The sequence below is a fragment of the Heliangelus exortis genome, chromosome 3, assembly GCF_036169615.1.
Source record: "Heliangelus exortis chromosome 3, bHelExo1.hap1, whole genome shotgun sequence".
Lineage (NCBI taxonomy): Eukaryota > Metazoa > Chordata > Aves > Apodiformes > Trochilidae > Heliangelus > Heliangelus exortis.
Window position 1 is genome coordinate 60,782,054 of NC_092424.1, and position 26,226 is coordinate 60,808,279.

The 26,226-nt window shown below is 35.8% G+C and overlaps 1 protein-coding gene across 4 annotated transcripts in view; it reads right to left on the reverse strand.

The window, feature by feature from the left end:
* The window catches only part of LAMA2 (laminin subunit alpha 2), a 347,870-nt gene that overhangs the window by 61,668 nt on the left and 259,976 nt on the right, over positions 1 to 26,226 (reverse strand). For all 4 annotated transcript variants that reach the window (XM_071740967.1, XM_071740966.1, XM_071740969.1 and 1 more), the window contains 7 exons: positions 22,855 to 22,966; positions 19,007 to 19,169; positions 14,584 to 14,794; positions 12,905 to 13,021; positions 11,586 to 11,749; positions 7,934 to 8,072; positions 2,254 to 2,356 (listed from right to left, as the gene is read on the reverse strand). In XM_071740967.1, coding sequence (XP_071597068.1) covers positions 2,254 to 2,356; positions 7,934 to 8,072; positions 11,586 to 11,749; positions 12,905 to 13,021; positions 14,584 to 14,794; positions 19,007 to 19,169; positions 22,855 to 22,966 — 1,009 coding nt within the window. The remainder of the gene's footprint in view (positions 1 to 2,253; positions 2,357 to 7,933; positions 8,073 to 11,585; positions 11,750 to 12,904; positions 13,022 to 14,583; positions 14,795 to 19,006; positions 19,170 to 22,854; positions 22,967 to 26,226) is intronic.

The window sequence follows — 26,226 nt, forward strand, 5'->3', positions numbered from 1 at the left end:
GTATCATTGTTGTTTTCTTCTTCTCACCTTTATTTCTTCCAAGCCTTAGATCTGTTTTCTCACATAGGTTTTCAAGTGCTATGCTTTTCCCATCCTTGTGGTTAATTCCAGACAAACCCTATTACAACTTCAGCCAGTTTAATTAGATTAAAGTAGAATGAATCCAGTATGAAAGAATTTAAAATAAATACAGTGTTTGGACACAAGTTTCTCAAATCATACACAACAAAATTTCAAATTACAGAGTTCTAATTTGGAATAAACCACAAAGTTATCAACTTGAACTTATTCCATCTAGACTAATCAAAAGATTACTCAGTATTTCGATAAAAGACCTTCAAAATATTTGTACAGAGGACTCAGTTAATTGATCCTCCTCCCAGACCTCACTATACCAGTGGCACAAACACTGTATGGTCCCAAGTCACTTTCTTTGTTATCTGTAAAAACAAAGCAAATAAAGCAGCAATATTTATTATTTTCCACAAATACAAATGTGTCAAACTCAGTGCTGGGCTACTTGAAGGTGCATAATTGTATTATGCTTATTTTCCCTCAGGTTTGGTCAAAATGAATTATTTTTTCCATTCCCTTTTAAGGTTGCTGTGGAGAAAGAAGTGTTGAGTGCTGTTAAACAGATGCTTCATTAGCTCTGAAATAAGTGTTTTCTTACAGGACCTATAAAACAACCTGTCTGGAGAAAGATGCAAGAAAGAAGCTGCTTTTAGTTGCAATGATCAGAAGATCATAGAGTCAAAACTCAGAACAGGTGTTTGTCCAAAGATAATTGTTCTCCTTTTAACCAAAAGACATTCCTTACTGATGTTTGTTTCAGCTGTTTTCAAAGGTTTTCAAAGGTCTAATCTCCTTAATACCCTCAGTAATCAGTTCCAGTATGTCTCTATTTTAATCACAAGAAAGATTTTCCTAGTATGTGATTTGTACCAGCACACTTGTTATATATTAGTCTCATCTTTGGGAAAACCTTGACATAACTGAAGAATATTAAGTCCCAATTCAATTGTCTCTTTTTCAGTCTACAAATTTAAATTATTTCAATCTTTCTTATCTCTCCTCTAATAGATTTCCATTTAGGCTTCATGATGTCTTTGGGATTCTCTCGAAACTACCTCAGTCATCACGGAGTTCAGTGCCCAGGAACTTAGCTAAAGCACTAGGAACCCTGAATAGAAGGATTTTTCACGTGTTTTGGAAAGCCATGCCTCTCTTATGGATTTCCCTGTGACATCTGCCCTTTCCACCTCTACCCATCACATGGTCAATGCTTCTCTTTAATATCATTCTAGAGAAGTGCTACCAGACAGATGCTCTTAATCCTGCATTTCTGAAGCTGATTATCCATGTATGCATGAAAACCTTCGTGTTTTGACTACTGTCCTACCTTCCCATATTAATACTCTCACTTATTGATGAGAAAATATTAAGGACATTACAAGCAGAGTCTGACCTGAATTATTGGCTTTTACATCTTACCAAACAACATAATTCAAAACCTTTTTTTTTTTTTTTTTTCTTCCAGTGGAAAGTATTGAATAGAAGTAAAAGATATTTTATTTTTCACTGGGAAACTGATGTATTTGGTCTGGAATCTACAAACTTTATTATTTGAGCTGCATTTAAACATGTAGTTATGGGTTAGGGACAAAAAATATTTTTGTGTGTTTGTGAAAATAGTTCTTCTCTAGAGACATTTTTTTAATTTCATTTTTTGAAGAAAATGCTTAGCAGTTCCCTCCCATAACTCTGTTTGGCAAACAACTTCACTCTCCCTCCTCATGCTTCCCTTTTTTGGCACAATGCCACAAACATCCTGAAGAGATATGGCATCTTTGACCAGCATTGCAAACTGTCTCTGTATTGACAAGAACAAAAATTTCATACTGCACTATTTTTGTACTCATTTTCTTCTAGAGCATTCAGTAAATCAGAAACAGTATTTACATCCCCCTCTCCCTCCCACTTACTCTTGTCCTTACTGTAGTTAGCAAGGGAAGACCAAGGCTCCATCATGCTCAGCCTTACTGCCCAAGAAATGGACAGAGGGGACAAGCCACCCTGCATAATGCCTGGACCCAAAACAGGAGTCTTATTCATTTGTGCATTGTTCAGTTTCATATTAAATGATGAATTATATTATTTTCTACTGATGTGGCTTCTTCATACTTGGAAGCATAGCAGTCTCACAATGTTTTTCTTGTATTTAATGGGCCTGAATGCCATAACTGCACATACCTTTAACATCATTTTCTAACATCTTGGCTTCATTAAGGACCCTGAAGCTTTTCTGAAGCGAGCTCTTGGCACCATCCTTCAATGATCCTTGAGGACCAGATGTCTGTAGACAAACAAGCAGTGTTATACACACAGGAAAGTCTGCAGTCATAAAAGATATATGAAGATGATCTAAGTGAACAATCATCTAAATTTTAATTGAATGTCAACATGCTCTAAATTATATTCCATCATGGTTATACCAACCTACAAGAGACCAAAAGTTTTTCCTCAATTAATTTCCTTTAGTTCTTAAGCGAAGACAGATCTACAGAAATGTTTATTTTTTTAAAGACACAGGTTTGGCTCTCAAAGCAGAACTTTGTCCAAAACGAATAAACAAAAAAGTATTTCAACTTGAACATAGGTTTATCCCTCCATCCTTCATTGTATCATGCTACTTTAAGATCTTTCTTTCGAAAACATCCATCTCTATTTTCATTGCAGAGATTGATCAATAGAGAATCACAGATAGAATGATTTTTCTAAATTAGTATTTTCAGTTGGTAGGAAATGCTATAGGTTCCAAACCACCTACTGTTCAGTTTGTAAGACTGAACTCAAGTTACACATCATACTGAATATATTTCTTTCAGAATACTCTTGACAGCCAGATAACATTCTGTATTAGTCATGGGTCACAGCCTTGTAACTAATATGTAATTAAGAAGCAGCTACTTTTCATTTTTCAGGGCAGATACATATACTCAAAAATTAACTGTGTGTCAATTAAATGACACAGCTATTATTACTATTCATTATTTATATAATGAGCAAGCCCAGAGGAGATATTTTGCATACTACTGAATCTTTTTTGGTTTTTTTGATGACACTGTGAAAACCATATATTGGACTTGTCCATTTCTTTTCCTTTTAAAAACCTCAGGGAATGCTTTGGATGCATTCGAAAGTCAAAGCTTTTTGTTACAGGATATCTCATGGCATACATTGCCATATAGCTATTAAAGAAAGCCATGGTATAGTTATATTAAATTAATATCCCTTTAATTCAGATGGGATGTAAATGCATAATTAATTTTCACCATATGCTAAATAATTTTATGAAGCAAGGTCCACGTGACTGCCATAATTCCAGGCTCACCAGAAATATTAAGCTGTGTACACAAATTCCTTTCAACATCAACAAAATCCAGACATTTGAAAAATTAATAAAATTAGCTTCTTATAGATTCGCTTTCTTATGTTATACAAGTAACATTGGTAACAAAAAAATACAAATAAAATCAAGGGAAAATAAAGACTCCCTAGTTAAGCAAAAGATTGTTCCTGTAGGAAGAATGTTTGGCAAGATTCAGTGGCAGATGCACCTGTCAAATCAGATAATGCTTTTATATTCCTTTTCCCATTAGGAACAGAACCCAGGGTACGATCACTTTATGACCAGGGACTTAAAAATATATATTTCTATTTAAATCAAATGACTAGGCATGGTTGACTGCCTGCTAAAGCAGTTCATATTCAACACAATGAAGTTGGAAGGCCAGACTTACGATGCAAAGCCAAGTAATTTATCAGATCAAGGACAATAATTTGGCACATACTTACAATGAGTCAAAACCAGATTTCAGCATAAAGATAATACTAGAAAAGCTCCTCTAGAGACATATACACTTGTACTGATTGAAACGTTTATATTTATTTTAAAATGATTTTGAAATTGGAGGATTAATCAAGACATCTGATGCAAAACATACTTATTTTTGCTAGCTTTTCTTGTGGTTAATGAGACATCAAGTTACTATGAAGTCATTAATTAAAAAAAAACTAAACAACCACATTTTCTAGCTTTGGGTGAGGTGATTTTGTGTGCTTGTGGCAAGTCTGAGTCATGATGGACCACTTTATGATGAAATGAGACTGAAATCAACAGATCTGTAATATTATTTTCTAAATTGGGATACATGATGGAAAAAAAGACGAAGTAAAAAGAATTGTGATTCAAGATAAACTGGAAAAATCAAAAAGTCACAGGTAATGAATTTGTTCTAATTCTGTCTCTTCCAGAGCATCCACAATCTGAGGATAGAACATTCCTCACTCTGTGCATTCCTTCACATCCCCTACCCTCACCTTGCAAGCTCTGTGCAGCTTGACTGCTCACAGCATCTTCTGGCAGAAGTGGGATCTCACTAGGTATCCAAACAATGAAATCTCAATCATGGTTTAGAGGCATAAGTGCTGTTATAAGGATATAATACAAAACTCTCCCACTGAAACTATACATCATCCTTAACATTTTGGGTTTTTTTGTATCCATGAGTTAGCAAAAACTTTAACAAAGTTTAACAGCAAAATAAAAATATGTATCAAAACACAGAAAAATATGAATTGATAATTAGCAGACAATTTTGGAAAAGAAAAGAAAATAATTTATTGAGAATATCCTCTCTGTCTTCTTTTTTTCTGTATGTCAACGAATGTTGAACTCTGACAGCACATTCTGGGCATGGTCTGAACACATATCAGACAGAAAAATGCTGGGAATTTTGTAGAAAAGAATTTTTTTTGAGCTTTCATGAGTGGATGTATAAACATGAAGTAGGCTACATAATGCCTATATCTGCTAACATGTTGGTGATTTTGGTTATGCAGAAAGGTGCAGCTCCAAGCATGGATGTAAATGCACTGGGAGACTTTTGAAGAACGCTCTTGAACTCACACATGTAGCAGGTGTTTTCTACATCTAAGTGCTAATTCACATCCATTAAAAATAGTTCTGCCTTATACCTAAATTATTTTCTTTTCACACATGTGAATATTCTGGGAAGCTTTCACATTTGCAAAAGTTAGGGCTACTCTAATTTCTTCTGGTCCTGAAGGAAGCTGAATTCTGTAGTACCAAAAAGTGTTATGAATGATTTGCACCTGAAGAGGAGGATGACAAGGCAGCTTTATGCTATTACCAGATAAGGAAACCTAGATACCCAACACAACAGCTGGGCTGCCATAACAAATAAAGTCCAAAGCAAAGAAGGAATTAGGGCCATAAACACCCAACACATCCCCGGTGGTTCCAATTTCTAGGCTGTAAGCCCTCTCTAAAAAAACCTAAGAATAATCACACTTTTTCAAGATGTATTGTATAACTCTGATTCTGATACGAAACACATGCTGTGTCTGTTAACATGACTCCTCTCAGTCACTTACTATCTTGTCTAAGTAATGGGATATTGAAGCTGCTTGAATGCTAGAGATTTCTCATCTGTGATAAATTTATTTTGCTCTTAAAGGGGAGAGAAAATCCATCATAAAAAGCTCGGGAGGAATTTTTCTGTCATATTTTAAATATAACTTTTCCAAGCAATTTATCAGGCTTCCTGTAATCACGATGACTTTTAAGTATCTTTTAATTTTTGCTATTAGCAACGTTAGTTTAATTTGAAAACAAAGTAATTTCCCCATTACAAACTAAAGAAAACAAACCCCCATGATATATCACTAAGATTCTTGTAAATTATTATCTCCAGTGACATACAGGCTGAAATCTAAAATTTAGCCCTGGCAGTTTGTGCACCAGCCTGCTGCTGTAGAGAAACCTTCCTCCCCCTGCCCCAACACTGCAATAAGTTCAGGGATATGTCTGAGCTTCAGCACTTTTCTCTGTTATCTGCTAGCACATGGAGATCAGAGTCTTTTACAGAAGACAGGCACCCACAACTGATCTCTGTCTTCTACACACAATTAGGAAGGAGTGGACACAGCTTCTAGGGCCTTCTCAGTCTGAGGAGCTCAAATCCACAAATGATGCCTTCTGTGAGGATGCTTCAACCAAAGTGCTCCTGACAACCCAGAGTAAGAGTGTACACCTGTTCTCACACTGAAGCTCACTTAATTTAAGTTCCTTGGTACCTGCAGAAAGAGGGACCCTGACTTACCTGGCTGGCAGTCAAGCTCTTCACTTAGGATGAGCCAACACTCAACAGTCTTTGCATAAGAAAACAAACGAAAAAATAGAATAGCAAAATGATGACTGAACTTCATAATGAACATATTTCATAAACCTGGGCTGAAATCCTCCCATCATTCACCAAATAATGGTTAAATCTATCCACTTTCTCTACAAAGTATCAGCCAGTTCACCATATGATATTCAGTTTTGTAGCCACACTCTAATCGCTTTTTTTTGTTTCTTGACTGTTATGTCTTTTTTCTATTCAGTCCCTGAACCATCTGCCTGCCTTATTCAATGCAGTCAAAGAAGCAAAAGATAGCTCAATTACTTTTTTTCAGGAATGTAATCAGGAGTTCCAGTGAAACAAATAACTATTTACAAAGAACTAGCACATACTAATGCACAGGGTGAATTTTTTTCACCAAGAGAAATAGAATAATTGGTGTTACTTGAAATAGAACTTGTCAATGTAAACATCCTAAAAAATATTAAAAATTTTGTGCAGCAGCTAGATCACTTTATCCCTCTCCTAAATACAGTCCTTTAAGCATGTGATTGCTTTTGGTATTCTTGCAATTGATGTGACTGAAGAAGCTCTCTGAAACCTTTATAAATGTACAAGTGCTATAACTACAAATTGGTTCTGTTCATATATATGTTTCTGTATCAAACATAGGGTCTGGCAATTTCATATTATGCTGTCATTTCCTCATGTTTCTATGTGCCTGCAAAGTGCATATCAGTCGCTTTCTGAAAGACTTCCATAAATTAGCCATTAACTCCTTTGATCTTTGACAAAAAAATAATTCTGGCTATGCTCAGAACATTTTCTGCTCACAGTCTATGCATTAAGGAGCCAAAACCCTTGTTATGACTCAAGGCTGGAGCCCTGACTTTACCTTAAAAACCTGTTTTTTAAAGTTCTATTTCCTCTGAAAATCTGCATGCAGTACCTCATGGTGAGAAAGAAATTTCTCTGCAAAACCTAGCAGAGTTCACAAAAGGAGCTGTATGGTTTCTATGAATAAAACTTGCTGCTCACCTCCTACAATTCTCCATTTCTAGAACTCTGCTAAGTGCATGCAGTTGATCCTATGTATAGAGAGGTGCCTCTGGGCATCTTCACAGAACTAGAGGGTGAACAGATAATTAAGGTAAGAAGGTCAAGCATTGACAGGGAGCCTCATAGTCCTGTTTGCAACTCTGCTCTGGATCTACAGGTTTAAGAAGGCTTTGAAGAAAGCAGACATTGTGCTGGTAGAAGTTTCTTTAGGGGAAGAAGAAAGTTCAGACCCAAAAATCTTTTTCATTTCCAGTTTTGTCATTTCACACATGAGAAACTGAAAGCTAGAAGATTCTTGCTTTATTTAAGAGGTTTGTTCTAAACACCTTAAAAGTGTTATTCAGATTTTTTTCCTCTCCAGTCACATATACAAAGAAGTAAGTGGAATGAACAACTCTTTTTTTTTAAGATACAGAGCTTAAAAAATGTAATGATAAAGCAAATAATCCAACCTACTCATGGACAGAAAGATATTTGTCTGCCAGTATTTAACTTAGTAGAAAAGCAACCATGATTTCAGCAGCTGTGTGGTCTGTCTCTAGAAGCTGTGGTGACAGGGGTCTCTAAACACTGCCATAAGATGGCAAAATATGGATCTGAAATAAGGTGTTACACAATTCCACAGAAAATTTAAGGTTTTTTCCCAATTTAATTAATTTTCTTACCGCTTGTATGGCTTCATTTGAAATAGCCTTGGCTTCCTTGGCAACTTTTTCAGCTTCATCTGTATTATCTTTGATGTTAGTATAGGCGTTGAAAGCCAGTGTGGCATTGAAAGAGATGTTTCTGGCTTCAGTAAGGATTCTGTTGGAATGGGAAAAGTAAATGCACCATTAAAACTGCTAAAATAGCTCAACAGGACATAGTACCCCACTTTTTCAGACCCAACAGCCTGTATTTCTAAGGCTATTTATAAGGCGTTTTTTTATAAAGCAACACTACACCTGAGATTTCTAGAGTTCTGGCATCATGTGCTTAATGGAATTCACCACTTTGCAGAAAAATATAATTAAAAAATGATCACTAGAAGAGGAGGTTCTGTGAGACAAAAATGGACAAGACACTGATAAAAGATAATGTAGTGGTTAACAGTATAATCCAGATACTGTGTATTCATAATGTGAATTTACAGGTTATGTGTTGAGCCAGGCAACTCAGTGAAATGTATGTATGAACATGGGGAGAAAATCAGAGGCATGTTTTAAAGTAAAATCTATGAACAATTTCTTGGTCTGGCTGCCAAACACATAAACACCAGGAGATCTCGCCATCTAAGCCAAATCCTAAATGTTATTTTGCTGACCAAAGTGAAAAACATAACCAATGACGCTTCATATTGAATGGGGTGTTCCATTTACACTAAGTAATCTAATCTAGCAAGTATGATTAGCTTTATAGGCAATTATATACAAATAATATTTTCTGGTGCCGGGACTGGAGCTCAGTTAACGAGACTCCTAAAGGGGAACTTCTAGCCCACAGGCTGGAGAAATCACTTTTGTTGCACTCAGTCTGTATGATCGGTTCAAATATTTTCTGCAAAAGAATACTGAACCTACAGAATTGGCATAAAGATGTCTATCTGAGAATACATTATGCCTGATGCCTATAAGGCTTTCCCTGAAAAGGGAAAATGAGCTAAAATCCCTACTCGAACTGGACAGGAATGGATTTGAACTTGGATTTTTGCTTCTCTGAGAAGTGTTCTAGCCATCAAGGTATACCACAACATAAGGGAGGAAGGGATTACTCCTGCTGGACCTGTTCCAGCTTGTATAAAATATTTAGTCATTGAGAGAGCCTGTTTGGAAGAAAGAGAAATCCATTCTCTAAGCTAGTAATTAACCTGCTCTCTGGGGAACAGGGACAGCTGGGCTCCAATTCTCCCTTTAATGAGTATTTAATGATTTCTACAAAATGCAACAGGAAAGACAAAGGGGACAGAATGTATACTCACTGGACTCCACATGCAGCTAATAAAGAGAGCAAGATACCCTTAAGGCTACTGCAGGAACAGCATGACTGAGCTGGCTCTGCCTCACTCCTGGAGAAGGATTTCCCCATCCCCTTCCTCAACCACAGATGGAGCTCACTAGGCTCTAGGAAGTCTTTTGTGATACACTGTTAGAGAAATTAGCAGCCCAGAATAGCTGTCTAGCTAGCAGGTCAGGTATTGCTCAGAAATATGGTTCAAATCCCATTTGGTTAGGAGGTAACTGAACTGAATTTGCCAAATACCAGTGATGTTTTATTCATGAGTAGGTGATTAGCCACAAGGGAGAAGCCTATACTAATGCCTTCTTGTATACAGGAATAACAACATTTTTTTCTAGGTTAAATTAATGAACAGTTCCATGTTCTAATTCTCAAGAGAACATCCTCACCATCAATCAATATACTATTTGAAGCCTTAGGGCGTGATTGGAAAGAGAGAGCTCTCCCTCAATTTCTCCTGTAAAACGAAATGGTTCTTTCCAGCAAATTTAGTTTTAACTGAAAGACACTCAAGTGCCAGTTGTGAAGATAAATTAGTTTTTTAATCCCCAAGACAGATACAGATTGCACATTCCTGTAAGTATGACAATTTAATGTTGGTACATGAAGTAAACAGTTTTATCCTGATGCAATATTACACAGTACATTGGTATTTCTTTCACCTTTGAAATTATGTATATATCTGTATCTATCCGACCACAATGAAAATTTTGATTTGGAACAATTTGCTTTTAGATATAATGTTTAATATCCTTGATTTGCATTTTTAATTGTAAATCTTGAGAAACTGAAGTTGATGTCTGGATCAGATAGAAATATACTTGGTACTGCTATACCATAATGAATACGACTTTAAACAATACCCTAAACTTCCCAAGGCCAGGCTGTCCACCTGTGTAAAGACAGAAGCACATGTGTGCACCCACAAAAAAAGTCTACTTAGCATATTTAAAAACCTCTCTCTCAAAATAAGTCTTGCCATCTTTTCATGAGGAAGGCAAAATATTATTTCTGGCCCACATTTTCTCTGCTTCTTAATTCCTCTATGAAAATTTCCACGTATTTTGGCATTTATATCCAAATATAAATGCAGTGGATGTGACACTAGTCACCTGTTGTAGGTCTGGAGACATCACAAAACCGACAAGTCCTAACCAGGGAGTGCACACTTACAAGGGCCATGTTTTTCTTGAAACAGTTTCCTTCAAATACTTTTTAGTCAGGGAATCACATCTATCATTATTTTATGTACTCCTCAAACCTGATGTTAGACTGAGTATCTAGAGTAGTTGACTACATATGGAGTCAGTAATTTTGCAATATCAGACTTTGTCAGAGTTATTTCTCTGCCTTTTCTTCAAAATTACAGATGCTGGTAAGAAAAAAAAAATGTGTTAAGTGTCTGCTCACAAGTTTTGAGGATATTAGAGTATTCAGGTAAATTTAATTATTAGTATAATAATATTTTAATAATTACAATTAAAATTAGTATAATTATTATGCTGGGAACAGGTCTAAGAGGCAGAATACCCATGACCTATTTCTGAGTGTTACTGTTTCAAATTACTACTTATGGATTGCTTTTTTCAGTGCAAAACCCACAGTAAAACAGAAGACTCCCATGATCCTCTCACAAAAAAACCCAAACAACCAAAAACCAAACATAAACCAACCCTTCACTTTCTATTCTTTCCAGGAAACTATATTAATGATGAGTTAAAGTGTCCTACTTCTGAAAGGGCTGTGGTCATATAAAACAAGGCCACTACAATTCTCACATTTAGGATTGTTTCTGAAGTTTTCAGATTGAAATCTGAAGTTTCTGTACTTACACTTCAGTGTGTTGATCCTCAACACCTACACTGAAACCACGAGAGGGATTATTGTCTGTGACTACGGGATATTTCTGACAATGAACAAATTAGTACCGCTGTAAGGGTCTCCTACTAAAATGGTGATCTTAAAAATAAAAATAGTGCTTATTTTAAACAGATGTTTGTGAAAACACTTTGTGAGCTCTGTAAGACAAAGTTCAGTTTTTGTCACATCACCATAGCAGTAAGGATATGGTCAGTTAAAATCCTGAGTGCACCTGAGGATGCTGCCACTAATACAGCCTATAACCATCATGTGTTGTATGAAATGGTTTAGAAGAGATACACAATTTAACCAACTGGAAAGCTGTATGCTCATAGAGAACACTGGTTATTTGTATATTCCCAGTGACTCCTGTCAGAGTCCTGGATTGCTCTTCAATTTCTGTCAAGAAGTTTTACAAACCTGCTTTGTGATTTTCTCATTACCAAAGAATGGCTGCCTTACCCATCCAGTATTGCAGATGATTCATTCAGCTGGGCTGCATGGTTCTCAGCTTGCAATACCTTTTCTGGAAGCATCCTGTCATTAATTTCTTGCAATAAGTCATCTATTTTATCCTTCAGCTGGTCAGACATTGGCTGTATCTTATCTGCAATGCCTTCTACGTACTAGAAATTACAAAAGAAAGGGCATTAAGCAGCTGAATGCAAGCACTCTGTAGCCCATTATATATACATATTTTCTTCCTTCTGAGGTATTATCTCACAACTTACCCATGCATTAAGACTTCAGGGAAAAAAATATGGAGAGAATAAAGGAATGGCTGGACTGGGGAGTAGAAGGGAGACAACGCAAAATTCCAAAAGCTGTTTGCTCCTCTTGAGTTTAGCAGAAGTTTTTGCTTCACAACAAATGTAATGCACAGTTTCAAAGTCTATGAACTCTAATTTGAATTTCTTTCCTAAATGTAGAGGCTTACATAGTTATAATAAATTGTTCTTGTGCTCTACAATAACTAACCAGTGACAGTACTTTCATGTTTCAGGATCCTTTGAATGACTCCAATGTATTTTTGCTTATTGCAGTGTCTTAGTAAAACTATACTTTTTGAATACCTGCCATTCCCGTTCCAATAACCCATCTAAAAGTATTTCCCTTTTCTCTGAAAGGCATTTTTCCATTCATTGAAACAATTTTCAGTGCAAGGTGGAAATAGTTGCAGAAACAATGATAATTCACTATTTTTTTTTTTTTCTAGCTTAGGCATTTATCTCATACTCTGTTAATAAAACTTTTAAGGCTGAATTTTCAAAAAAAAACGTAAAAAGATAATTCAATTCTCCCCTGTTTTTAGAGTAAGTTTATCTAGACTTTGAAGACTATCCAGACTTAAAATTGTTGCCGCAGGCAACAAACTGTTTCTGAAGCTTCCTACTGATATGCATACACAGGTTTTGTGCAGATAAATCCACATCTAGATCACAGTGTTGCAGTGAGATTATGAATGGGTCTGCTGCATCTAAAATTCTAAAGATAAACTTAGTACCATAATTACAATATCATACTTATAAAAGAAGACAGAATTCATGAAAAATTATGAGCTAGCTCTTTATGTAATCCAATGAACCATTTAAATCTTCAAGTTAGTAATTTTTCTATCCCAGATTAGCTTTTCCATCATACAGCGATGAAAAACATTATTTCTTCCAATTCAAATATAGCAACGTTGATAAATTAAAAGCAAAAATCAAGTTTTAATTAAATTATCTCTTTTGCTTCCATAATGATGCTTAGTTGTACTAATTCTCCAGTAAGACACTTACCTCTACATCTAAGCTGATTTCATTTACAAGTTTGTTGGCTTCCTCAAGGATATCATTCCCTTCCTGTAGGCTCTTCTCAACATCTCGTCTGCCATCTTCTACAGCTTGCTTCTTTTTCTATCGGGTATATTCACAAAAAGAAAAGTATGAGTTGTTTCCTAGAGCAGGGATGCCAGTTCAAATACCAAGATCCCTATACAAGACTGCATTTTGTCACCATGTCACAATGAGTTCTCTGAGTTTTCAGTGCAGTGGTGGTGACAACAATAAAGCACTCAGTAATGTAAGACACCTTTTCTTTCTTCTCCTGTCCCCAGCTTTTATCACCCTCCCACATGGAAGTTTTTTTGTTGCAGTATCACAGAGATAACTAACTCTAGCACTGTTGCAAAATGCGTAAGAAAGAAGCTAGAAATCCTGGTCTTTATCCAGACACGCAGGTTCCTCGTTTTGACAATTACCTTCTTTGGCTATGAAGACAAAATTTATCAAATATTCCTCTGCTTTCCTACTTACATCTACTGTTTCACTAGCTACTGAAAACAAAAGAAAAGAGGGGGGGTTGGAGCAACCTTAGGATTCTTGATTATCCAGCTAGTACAACTACTGCACCTTGTGTAGTAAGGATGGTCTTCTGAATAAGGAAATCTTCCTGAGCAAGATCATTTGAGTATCACTGATGAGTGTGATAGGAGATGATGAAATTCTAGCTTTAAGAGCCCTGTGATGGTTTCTTGGTCAAAACAGGATCAAAATAAAGCAAAAAGTCCTTCCCCAGAACAACCAGATAGGCAGAATTGCTGGAAAGGATACCCTCAGGCACTCAGATACTTCTATGATGAAAATGTTTTAAAAACTGGGATAGCAGGTAATTTCTCCAGGGTTTATCCATCTTTGGCAAAGAAAAGGCACAATACAGAGACCACCTAACTTCTTTCCAGTACTGTATTTCCTTAATTCAATCAAGTCGACAGATCTAAGAATTAAGGTCTCCACTCAGAACTGAGGTCTTGGAACTTTAATCTCATCACTGTACATGAGAAAGCCCATTGAGGTACATAGTTGAAATATTTATCTTCATTAGGTTGACCCTGTTCTTTATGTCTTGCTTAAATGCTTGTTGATGTACAACATAATATGCTCTTTAGGTCTCCACAATTTAAATTAAATCAAGCAGACCTCTCTGCTATGAAGGAGATCATTTAGAGCAGCTACTAACAACAGAGGATAGAGTTTGATTTATTACCCTGCAATATCCACACACCCCCTTCAGTCTTCTTCCCAGGGGCTTGAGAGGGAAAGTGTAAGCTTTCTAGGAGCAAATACATGACAGTAAAGATTTTAACTGAACCTTCAGTTAAATCTTGAACACATGACTTGAATTTTACATTACTTTTTATACTGGGAAGAATTCGATCTTCTTCAGAATAAGAAAGCCAATGAACTCTCCACTCTTCAATTAAAAGCAGATAATATTTTGATAAAGCTGGGGAGTAATTCTAATTTTAAAAGTCAATGTGTTTCCTCATTCTGAAGAATATTTCCTTTTAATTACATGTGATAAAGTTATGTTTTAATAGTATTCTTGCTTGTATTTTTGTTTCAAGATTTAAAAAATGCAAAGTTACAAACTTTGATTCAACTCCAAGTAACCAAGGATACAACTTGTCAGCACTCACCTCTACCATGGTCATATTTTTTTGGTTGACTGCAGATAAACGATTAGCTTCCCTAATTTTATTCATAGCTTCTCTTAGCAGATCTCGAGCATCATCAACCTTGGTGTGGTAGCTTGCTAGCTTGTCCCGGACCTCATTTTTGAGATCCTCATTTTTCTCACTGGGGTCACCAAACAATCTCTTCACTTTGTCCAAGAGATCTTCAGCATTCCTGCAATACAACATCACCCATGAAGGCACAGAGTTTATATTCCCTACACTTAATGATCCGAAAATTCTTAATAAGATGTAAATTCAGTGGACTTCTAAATTAGATGTCAAAGTAACTTTAAAGAGAATACGTGCTTAATAAAGCCCTTTCTTAAAAAGGTTTAAAAAAATGCCAATAAAATCCTGTTTATGAAGCGGAATATACTAAAATACTCTCCACTCAAGATTGTTTTGTTTGTTTATATTTGGAAAATTGCCATTCTTAAGATCTGACTAGCAAAGCAAGGTTTTCTGAGACATTTTAACGTGTCAAAAAGATTTCCTTCATTCACATGAATGTGACATGTGACACAAGTAGTTTCCTACCTTGAACTGAGGGGGTTATGTGGATATGCCTGATCCCAAGCTGTCTTGGAGCAGATAAAATATTTTATACAGTCAAAAAACCGCCGAACAACCTCCTCCAAAAACAACCCCCAAAACTTTCCTGGGAAATAAACAACTTCCACCACCCTTGGATTTATGACTTCCAGTACACAAATAAATTTTCTTATCTACAATAAATTCTGGGATATTTTTAATGGACCTTGGCAACACAAAGTTCACAAGTTCCTGGTTTTGGCAGGGGGTACAATATTTCTTATCATTAGAGAAAGGACGGAGTAATGAAGTCCTTATGTGCTATCATTTCTCAGTCTCATGATACCAGGCCATTGAGTCAGTTTCATATAATGAAACACCACTGGATTAATGCAATGATATACCAAGGACAGAAAAACATAAAGAAAAACAAAACAAAACAAAATAAATCAACACAACCAGGAAGCACTTTCAAAATTCTGTTTTAGAAGAAATCTATTGCACTTCCACCTAGAACAGATTAAGATTTTCTTCCTGTCTTATTATGTCAAAGTGTACACAGAAGTTGTGTCCAAAACAAGAACTTTATTTTCTGAAAAACACTGCAGAAAAAACAAAATTGCAAAACCATCCCCCTCCCCCCGCAAAAAATATTGCCTGCCTATAGTCAGTTCCATTAGAAACCTTATAAAAATTTCTACAATTTAGATGAGGGATCTGAACTGGAACCAAGGAATGCCAAATTGTCAACTTAACTTTGGAATTTTCTGAGATGGCTTTTTTCCCCACCTGCTGTCCCTCCGGTTTTCATGACAAAAGTTATTCATATCAATTTGCAGCTTATGAGGACAAAAGATTTACTCAAAAATACAATCCCGGTATTGACAGATTGTCACAGAAGAAGTGTAGAAAGGAATTTATATTTTCTCCCATACCTCCTCCATTCTTTTTGTATTAAAAAGCTACTATCTTACACCTCTGGCACATTTTGACACCCTTGTGACTTTGCAGTACTGGAGAAAAAGTACAATACTAACATTTTGTGATTCTGTATTTCCTTTTTAGGGTTTTCCTTACCTCAAAACACAGTCCAAACTGCCTATCTGTAAAGTAAAACTTCTTGTCCTCAAAAGTTCTTATTGGTGCTCTGAAGATAACACTTACTTATTGACCTGTGTTGCATTTTTCTCTCTGCTCTTTCTAATAATTTACAAGGTAATAAATCTGTGACAGGTAATCTTTTGCTTTATATACCAGAATTTCTGTGTCTGAAAAGCATCACATTTCTTGAAATACTATCTTGTACATATAAGCTGTGCTACTTTTACTGGATACCTTCCCAGAAAAAGAACAAAGCTATAAAAATGCTTGAAGAATTAGAAGAAACAATTACAGGCCTGACCTAACAATATGGAATGACCTGAATGCTCAAAATGAGTATCAGGGAATAAAAGAAAGATTAGGAACTGATGACAATTTTTTTTTTAAAATCCTGTATATATATGAGAGTCTAAATATATTAGAATATACTATCTGGATCAGAAATGAGGACTACAACATCATCAGTAGCAAAGATAAGGTAATCAATTGTCAATTGTGTTTCCACATACAAAAATCAAAATAGGAAGCATTGTCAAGAAACAGAAGGAATCTCTTCAAACACTGTATGGCCAAGTTATGCAGTTAAATCCTAGAGGAAACGGGATGATGGAAGTTCACAGTGGCACAAAAGCTATCAGACAAATTTCTGGAAGAAAATGTCACACAAAAAGAAAGCTATTCAGCATAGTGAATGGAAAGACAGAATTCTGTCTCACAGCATACCTTGGTAGCACCTCAGTGGCATCCAAGAAACACTGAAAATGTTATAAAATATTGAAATATTTATTTCATAAGTATGACGATCAGGGCATTTAGGACAGAAATTCCTAACATGCTCTTTTAAAGAGATAAAGTATTGACTAATGTGCCACCTAACTATACTAAGGCAATCAGATTACAGACAATCTGAAAAGTTTGAAGAGGTAAGGGAAAAAGCTGCACATGTAAGAGAAGCTTTGTCATTTATGAAATCTAGAAGACTTTATTTAATCTGCTGTCTCCATTTAACTTTTGATAATGCATTGAAAACATAGAAGAGGTAAGAATAATTGATTCCTGTCATTCTCTTCTTTGACAAAATCCTAAAAGCAGAACACAGTCACTGCCAAAAGACATCTCACAAAAGAGTAAACATAATTAACTACTATATAGTGACTGTGAGATGTGCAGAGCTATTCAAAAGTAAATATTTCTAAATAGTCTGTAAGAATATGTTGTGATAACAATCCACACACATGTGCACACACAGTTTTAAGAATGATTAATTTTTCTTCATCCTTTTTCCTTGCAGAACATAACCTATCCATGACCTATTCAAGCAGTTTTAATACACTTTGCTTGAAGAAGCAGTACTTCATAAAACAATTTAATAAAATATTATCTAGTGACCTTTCCCTCCTATCCTATAATCCACAGTGGCTAATTTTTTTTCTTCTGTTTTGTTCATTGCCAAAACTTCTTGGACCTCAATGACTGCCCATAAAGAGGCAATAAACCATACAACTTTGATTGAAATCAGTGAGGATATTCATGTATTTCTTAGTATAAAAATTATTCCTTTCTCAGGAAATGAAAATACTCACTTTGCATATTTCAAGAAGGATAGTTAGAGGGAGAGAAATTCCCCTTGAAAAAGTCCTACTGAGTATCTTACTGTAGATGTCACACCGGAGTAGGAAACTATTTCATACTAATCTGTTGAGTTTTGACTGTAGCTCATCAGAATCAGAAGAAAAAGCAGTAAAATATTACTGAAAAAAAGGGTTGCAATGTATCCTTTCTCAACAGAAAGTTGAGCCATCAGACTTGAGGGAAGAAATACAGTATCTGGTAGGATTTTCAGAAATATAAGCAACACAAATCTAAATCTGTATCGGAATTCTTAGTATTTTATTCTATTTAGATCTCCTTACAGTGTGCAGACACCTCATAATTGACATTTTCATAACTGATATCTTCAGGCCTGGATACCTCTATCCCAGACAGCTTTCTGGGCCATCACAACTGCAATGGACCACATAGCTGCTCAGCTGCATGACCTCTTAGTTGTTTGCTCTGGTGAAGTGCTAAGCAAAGCCCAGCTCTAAAAACGTACCCAATCTGACTGAGAGAGAAGCAACAGACCACCAGGCTTTTAACTTCAAGTATTTTTCTGCATCTAGTAAGTTTTCAGCATTTTGAAAAATGCTTTATTAGGAGATGCCAATATGATTATATCTAGAGAGAGTTTTTAACTCTTAGATAGCTAAATAACCAAATCCTGGGCCCCTGAACTTTGCCACAGAGTTGGAATATTATGACCTGTGCTATTCTACATATGGCAAAATACATCCTTTTTAATGTTTATGCTACTGCACAAACTTTATGACTTTTTTATGACTGATATGACTTTTATTAGACCAATTAATTTTTAAGAAAAAACCTCAAGCTTCTAGACAAGCTTTTTAGTACACAAAACATTCATCAGTTCTGAAACAAAAGTTAAAAACAATCTGAGAAGAATTGCTTGCAATTCAATTAGAAATGTCGCTGGTACCTGTGGAGAAGTAATTTTCTAAGGATTGCTTTCCCCATATGTAGGCATTTCCAAAAATGCAAATGCTATGTTAACAGATATGAGGTATTAGATTTTGCTTTCCTTGACATTTCTGTAAGCCCCAGCGTGAAAACTTAGTTGGAAAAGATGACAATCACATTTACAAGAGTCAGATATTATCACTGGGAGGTTGAAGACTGAGGTCTCTCTACTCACTTTAACTCATCTTGAGCTATTCTTTCTTGCATATTCATTTCTCTACGTCTCAGCTCTGCAACCATTCTCTCAGCCTCACTCTGTATTTCTGGAAGACTCTTCTCAAAGGTGTCATCTTGGGATCTAAGTGTCTGATTCAGTTTTATCGCATCTTCATTTGCAGCTGCAGGGGGGCAAAAATACTTACGTCAGTTAAAAAATAGATTTAAAATATTTATGTAATAAAAAAACAAACAAAACCAACACAACACAGAGGCTTAAGGCATCTGCCAATACGTCTATCAATGGGTGGAATGCAACTTGAAGAGGTTATTCCTGCCATGAAATATAAAGGATGGTTAATCCAATGAGCAGTAACAAATGAGAAAATGTTATGTTTCATCGGACCTTTTATTATAGCTACTTAAGCACAGTAATCAATATGAAGATCTCTCTGTATCTAGTGTAAGAAATACATTGCTCCCCTCCTCTTCCTGGAAGAACGAATTTGCACAGAACCTTTGAAAAGAAGGTAATCTGGTATTTTACACAGAATTAAGGAGCAGGCAATGAACATTAGATTCAAATTACTTTTGGAGAAGAACTTCAATATATGTAATTTTTAGCATTCAGACTTAACAGTGCTAGGAACAATATATGATTGGGAAATTTTAGAGAAAAGGATAGAGGAGTGAAAGACACCCACAGATGCCTAAACTTGCTCATGTGTTTAGAATCAGATATCCAGAAATGGGAAAGAAGGGTATGAAGGTTATAATATATGATGGCACACAGAAAATGTATTATGGGTCTGAAATAGCTGGACTACTGCTAACTGATAGAGCTGTACACATGGTATCATATTCAAGGACAGATGAAAATCTTTCATGAGTGGTGTATGCTGTGTGTGATACACCACAACAGGTACACATCCAGAAGCAACTACTTCATTTATGCCAATCAGTTCCATATCCAATTTTAAAAGTACTGCTGCTTTTCCATAGGCACAGGGCTCCCAAGTAACTGATTTCTGGAAAATAGCATAGTTCCTTGTTGCATGGATACTTTTGAATATTTTAACTTGTTAGTTGAGGAAATGAAAATATGTCTTAAGTTTATTAAATTATTCATTAAATTACTATTCCATTTACACATTCCATTTACACATTGTTCAGGTCTAGAGGAAACTATGAAGAAAATTCTAATCCAGTAATGTCTTTGAGAATTGAGATTTGGATCTTTAATTGAGAATGGTGATTTGTAGGGTAGTGAGGACTGGAAAAAGACCACACTTGGCTTAAATGGGTCACAGATCCCTTCTGTGCATTATGTTATGTAACATTTCCAAGCTACCTTAGGCCAGGAATAGGCATATATATATACACACACACACACACTTTTTTTTTTTAAATCAGGAATAAATAAATAGCAATTTAACCTCCTCCAACCTTAAAAGAGAACATGGACATATTATCTCAAGCTTTCCTTGGCTGAGGAAAAATTATATATCCAGGTCTATCTTTCTATTCCACCCTCCTCTTCTTATAACAACCTTCCTAGTCTTAGTATAACACAAAGCATCAGAGTCCAGTGGTGGTAAAAGATTTGGATGCACTGACATGGAAGAACACAAGGAAGTGAAGGGGAGACAACATGGGGGGGATAATCCATGCAGGAAATCAGATGTTCAGAAAGCCAGCAGTCGGTTCAGTAGATGTGCACCAATGGTTGGAGTATGGATACTGCAACAACACATTTCTAAAATCTTCTCACTAGTAATAAGAATTTTGTATGGCTGGAAGAATTCCTTGATTTCATGACATTTAGGGAGGCATCTGTCACAACTACAATCATGTACTTTGGAACACACCCATTCTCAAGCATTCTCTTAAGTCAATGCAAAGAAATAGGCCCATCCTTGACATTGCATCCTAAAGCTGTTGCCTATTGCCAACAACTACTAGGGAGCTCAAAATCACAGATATAGGTCTGCATCCCCAGAGATCTGCAGTACTATAAATTACAGAAATCTGTAATCTAGGGATGAAGGCAAGGAGTGGAAATAAAGAATACCTTCAGATTAGTTGGTCATCTAAATCAGAGCATCATGAGTGGACATAAAGTCTTTAAGGAAGAATCTATCAATGCCTCCTAAGTCAAAAAAAGCAGAGACAAAGAAGGCAGAAGGCCAATATGCACATAAGTTATCATATGATTTTAAAATAATCTAGGAATGGCTCCAATGTCAGGTGAACATTTATCCTTGGTTTTTGAATGATGGTGATCTTGAACAGGAAGGCATTTGAGAATGGCAATCAGAAGTAAGGATATAGAAATTATCACTACTAGAGGAAGAACATTTTGAAGAACCCATGCTGGAATGGCCAGAGAGCTGCCATACTAAAAACCTGACCATTTGACAGAAAACACCCAAATGTAGTTTCTGTCTTGAAGAAATGAGAATTCCACTAGGGCTGGAGAACTTGATTTGGAAGTGAAAAAAAAAAAAAACAAAAAACAAAACAGAAGAATAATAATTATAATAATAATGTGTTGGGTTTTGTACTGTTTTTTTGTTTGGGTTTTTTTTTCAGTTTCAAAGGTAGCATACATCAGACCATACAAGCTTAATAGCAAATCCAGTTGCATATTGTCATTAATGATCCTGGAGAGGAAAAACAAACAAGCAAAATGTTATCTACTGATAAATTATGCTTACAAGGAAAAGTTGTAAGACAGTATTAGTAGAGAAAGATTGGAATGCTATGCATAAAGAACTGGATGACATTCAAAACAGATGTAATTGGACCAGAAGAAAGTATAAGGCTGTAAACCAAATAATATCAGAAATTTCAGTTGTAAATTATATCTTTGCTAGCCAGATATAAGGTATTAATGAGAAATACATAGCTACATTATGAATCTCCGTTGGAGTCCAGCTGTGAAAAAAAGGAAATGCTACCACAGAATGTATTAACAAAGCTGACATAGGCAGGTTTTAATGCTATGAAGTGCAAGACATTTAAACAACTAAATTTCAATTCTTGCTACCTGTGGTCAGGAAATATGAACCCTATTTTCAACAATGGAAATTAGATGAAGGTGAATGGGAGATTTGTGAGAATATGCTTTAAGGTGCTTAATCTAAACAAAAAAGAGCTAAAGGAGAATATGATTCCTCTTATGGAACATGAAATGCAATATAAAATACATTTTATAGCACTTGGACAAAAATGGAAGCTTTTCCTTTCAATGAAATGGGCCTTCATAAGCATAACTCCTGAAATCAGTACTGTAGTGAGAGTTTTGAAGAAAGAGCAGATCAGTATTTTTCAAGTAAAATCCTGCCCATGATTGCTGATACTTTTCCTATTTTTGAATTCTCCAGCTTGTGGAGAATGGTTTGGAGTCACTTGCAAACTACAAGCAGCAGATGTTCATTAACAGCAAGTGGTAAAGTATTTTTAAAGTAATTTGGGGGAATTAAGATGAAGTGTTAATATACCAAGTGCTAAAATTGCATCAAGCTTTTTGACCAATACATGTTTTTAACTTCATTGAAGCTAAGCAAAACCTAAACCCTTTCAGTTCATCATCATAGCTTTTATTCAAATAATTGTCAAACTCTGAAGGACTATACTCAGTATACTCAGTCTTCATTAGTAATTACCAATGCACTAATTGTTTATATATACTGCATCTGTAGGTTGCAAAAAGTCTGAAGATAGTTGACCATAGTTTATTCACTCAACATTTAAAGCACATGACATTTCACAGTGAATACACATTTCTACACTGTCTTTCAGACCTTCCCCATCATCCTTCAGTTTACTTGAGAAACTGTTGGCATATTTTTCTTTTTCCAGTACCTTCAGCAGCTTGGAGAATGCCTTTGACGAACTGTCGAAGAGATTTTGCTCTGTCATTAGTCCTCTCAGCATCCTGCCTGGTTTGCTCACCATCTGCTGTCACCTTGGTAGCCTAGTGATCCAAATCCAGGAAAAGTATAATTAATGAACAGGACAGGGCTGAACTATGCAATATTCCTATTGGCCAAACCTATGTACAAAACTTTCCTCTGACAAAAGGCAATCAATGAATTATTGATCAGATGCATGGGAAATTACATGCTCCATTCAAGTACACAATTAAATTTTATTCCCTTTTTCTTTAAGTGGAAATAGAAGGCTTTATTTTAGGTTCTTGGAAACCTGTGTGCAGCAGCACATGAAGGGAGACAGGATGAAATTATTCACTGATTTTGCTTAAAGAAATGTTGTCTGGAACCTTTTAATAGATTCTGCAGGGAATACTTTCCATAGTTTCATACTTGTGCACTTTTCGATTGACAAAGTGCAGCACATATCACGACCTCTTTGCTTCCTCCCTGGAGGTGTTCTCAAAGACACAGTCCATGCCAAAAAGCAAAAAGAATTTTAAATCAATACATTAATTAAACCAAAAAAGAGAGAGAAAAAAAAATTGCTTTTTTCAGCTTTAATGCTTGAAGGTGTTTGTTTATATTATATTGGTGTGCTCAGTAAAATTTTAGGTTTGTATAATTAAATCCTTTATAATTTTATTAAATCACAGAGGCAGCAGCAGGCTGAATACAGACATCTGCTGCAGACTTGAAAGACTTGCTAAGGGAAGGAATAGTCTTAAGACATTCTGCTTAGCTCTCAAGGACCTTATTTACAAAATGGACCCATTTTATTACAAAGAAACTGACCATTTCAAGGAACAAAACTTGTCAATCTGCATTGTAAAGCAAAAAATTCCCATTTTTATTCTTTGGGAATTGCATTCCCATGAAATTTCTCAAATCAGGGCATTATGACCTTTTCAGTCCCTGGGAAATGGCTTAGAAGGTCAATAAATAAAAAATTAACTTAGTTTTTTTTCTGACTTGGGTTGTACAATGTTTTCTCAGTTACCAAAGAAAACCCCACAATTTTCAATAATAGTCCAAGAGAAATAGCATCACTTTTAACACATTAATTTTTGCTTGATTAGCTTCTAGGTGGAAGCCCTCAAGATATAACAGGCTAGCTGGGTTTCTGAAATTAAATCCCTGGCATTATCATACCACCTACAGTTTTGGTCTACTTCATAGTAGTTATTCTGAAAGTAATTTATATGAAAATTGTTCAGGTAAATAGAATTATACAGGCAGAATTAAGAGCCCATAGTGACTGGGGGGGGGGGGGGGGGGGAGGAGTTGTTTTGATTTCATCCCTGTATCAGTAGAAGAAGATGAGCTTTTACATTTATACTTCTTTAATCATGCTATTGGTCACTTCCTCTAAGATTTACAAAGCACCTTTACCTGCCTGCATTCAGAACTAACATTGTCACAGTGGGATGTAAGAGGCAATTGAAATAAGGAAAAATAAAGAATGTGCTTGATGGACCACTGCTGTAACCCAGCTTGGCATTTCTGATGTAATTTCTTTCTTCATGTAGTTGGGAACCACCTTATTTATAGTCAAATCCTCCACAATTAGCCTTTTGTTCCTTGGGGTTTATTTGCTTCAAATTTTCATTTCTAAGTCCTTCACTACAAATGGTGTTTTCTAACTTACATCTACTTTTCTTAATTTTGATTACTTTTTTCATATATGTGTTAACTCCAATTGGGCATTTTAATCTCTCAACTTTTGACTGAAAAGCATGTACTGCATTTTGGTGCATATTTATCTGTCATTGAATGGTTTTCATTTCTTCTTCATGACAGTTGTCTTGAGCACTTAAATCCCACTCAGGTTCACTGAAGGCTTACTGTATCTTGCCATAATTTAATTTGCTTAAAAATAACCTTTCATTCTGTTATCTGGTATAGCTTTTTAACTCCATAAACCAAAGTAAATGGCAAGTGTCCTTCACTATGTACTTGCCCATTCCATGGATAATTATATCTTTCCATTTTTTAGTAAAGCCCTACTCATTTTCTATATATTCAGTTTACTACAGTTAATCATTTCTGTAAACTCAGTCCAGCATCTCCTAACAGTCTAAACAGGCACAAGAAACTCTTTTTAGGGAACAATAAGGGTTAGGCAGACTGGAGCCACAGCAAGGATTTAGAATGAATCTTCAAGAAGTCTGAACAGACGTAAGACTTTTGAAGGAAAAAAATCTAGTAAATAAAGGTTCTGAGATCAGTGAACCTGCTTTGGTAATGTCCATGGATTCTATGTAGTGACAAAGATTCCACTGAAGGGCTTGTACCATCTGAAGACTATTAGCCACTTAGCAAATTAGATTTATTAGCAAGTATTAGCAGTTACACACATACATTGTTGTTTTCCTTTTATTTGTGTGTTTGGTTTAAGGTCTAAATGAAGCCATCAGAAAATCATCTGGATGGCATGTGGAGAGGATCCTTGAAGGAATTTGTCCAGATAGTGAGTGAAAGTCCAAGGAAGGAAGAAACATAAACCTCACTACAGATGGAAATGCTTGGCTTTCCCTGCAAATGCTTCTGACCCTTGCAAACTAACTTCAAGAAATTATTAAGCCTGTGAAATTGGGTGGTATGGGAGAAATTTAAAAGTTTACAAGGTAAGAGGAGGAATTTCAATCCAGAGGAGTGATTCTGATCCCTGTCTTCCTTGAAGGCTCTGAAAGTACATCATTAGAAAGGAGGAGAGTGCTTTGACTAAAAGCAGTAAGCTGGAAGAAGAGTCTGAATCATGCCTTGGGTGGTAGATCACAGAATTACAGAATTACAGGGGCTGGAAGGGACTGTTGAAGCTCATCTGGTTCAACTGCCACATGTGGGAATGTGCATGCAAACGTGTAAGAACATAATCAGTAGAAGAAAGATGTGACTTTCTGCATGACAGAGCGAATGAAGGGAAGAATACAATGGAAAAAAAGAAAAAGGATTGCTGCACTGATTTAAGAGATTACTGGTGGAAAAGAAGCCACAAGGAAGAAAAAAAAAAAAAAAAAGCCAAAGATTTTACAGTTACTAAATACTATTGTCTTCTACATTTTATATTAAAATGGACAGATATTATTTTTCCATGGAAATGGGATTCTTACAAATCCTTATCACTCTTTTTCTTCATCACTACTGGAGGCACTTTGAAAATCTACGGAGCCTGCCAATCAGATACGGGGAAAAACTTTGCCACCTATCTTCATACCATGTGCTCCTAGACTTTATGTGGTTATCACCTATATTGTCATTTGGAAGTGAGACTTGAACACACTACATCAGGACTCTCTCCTCT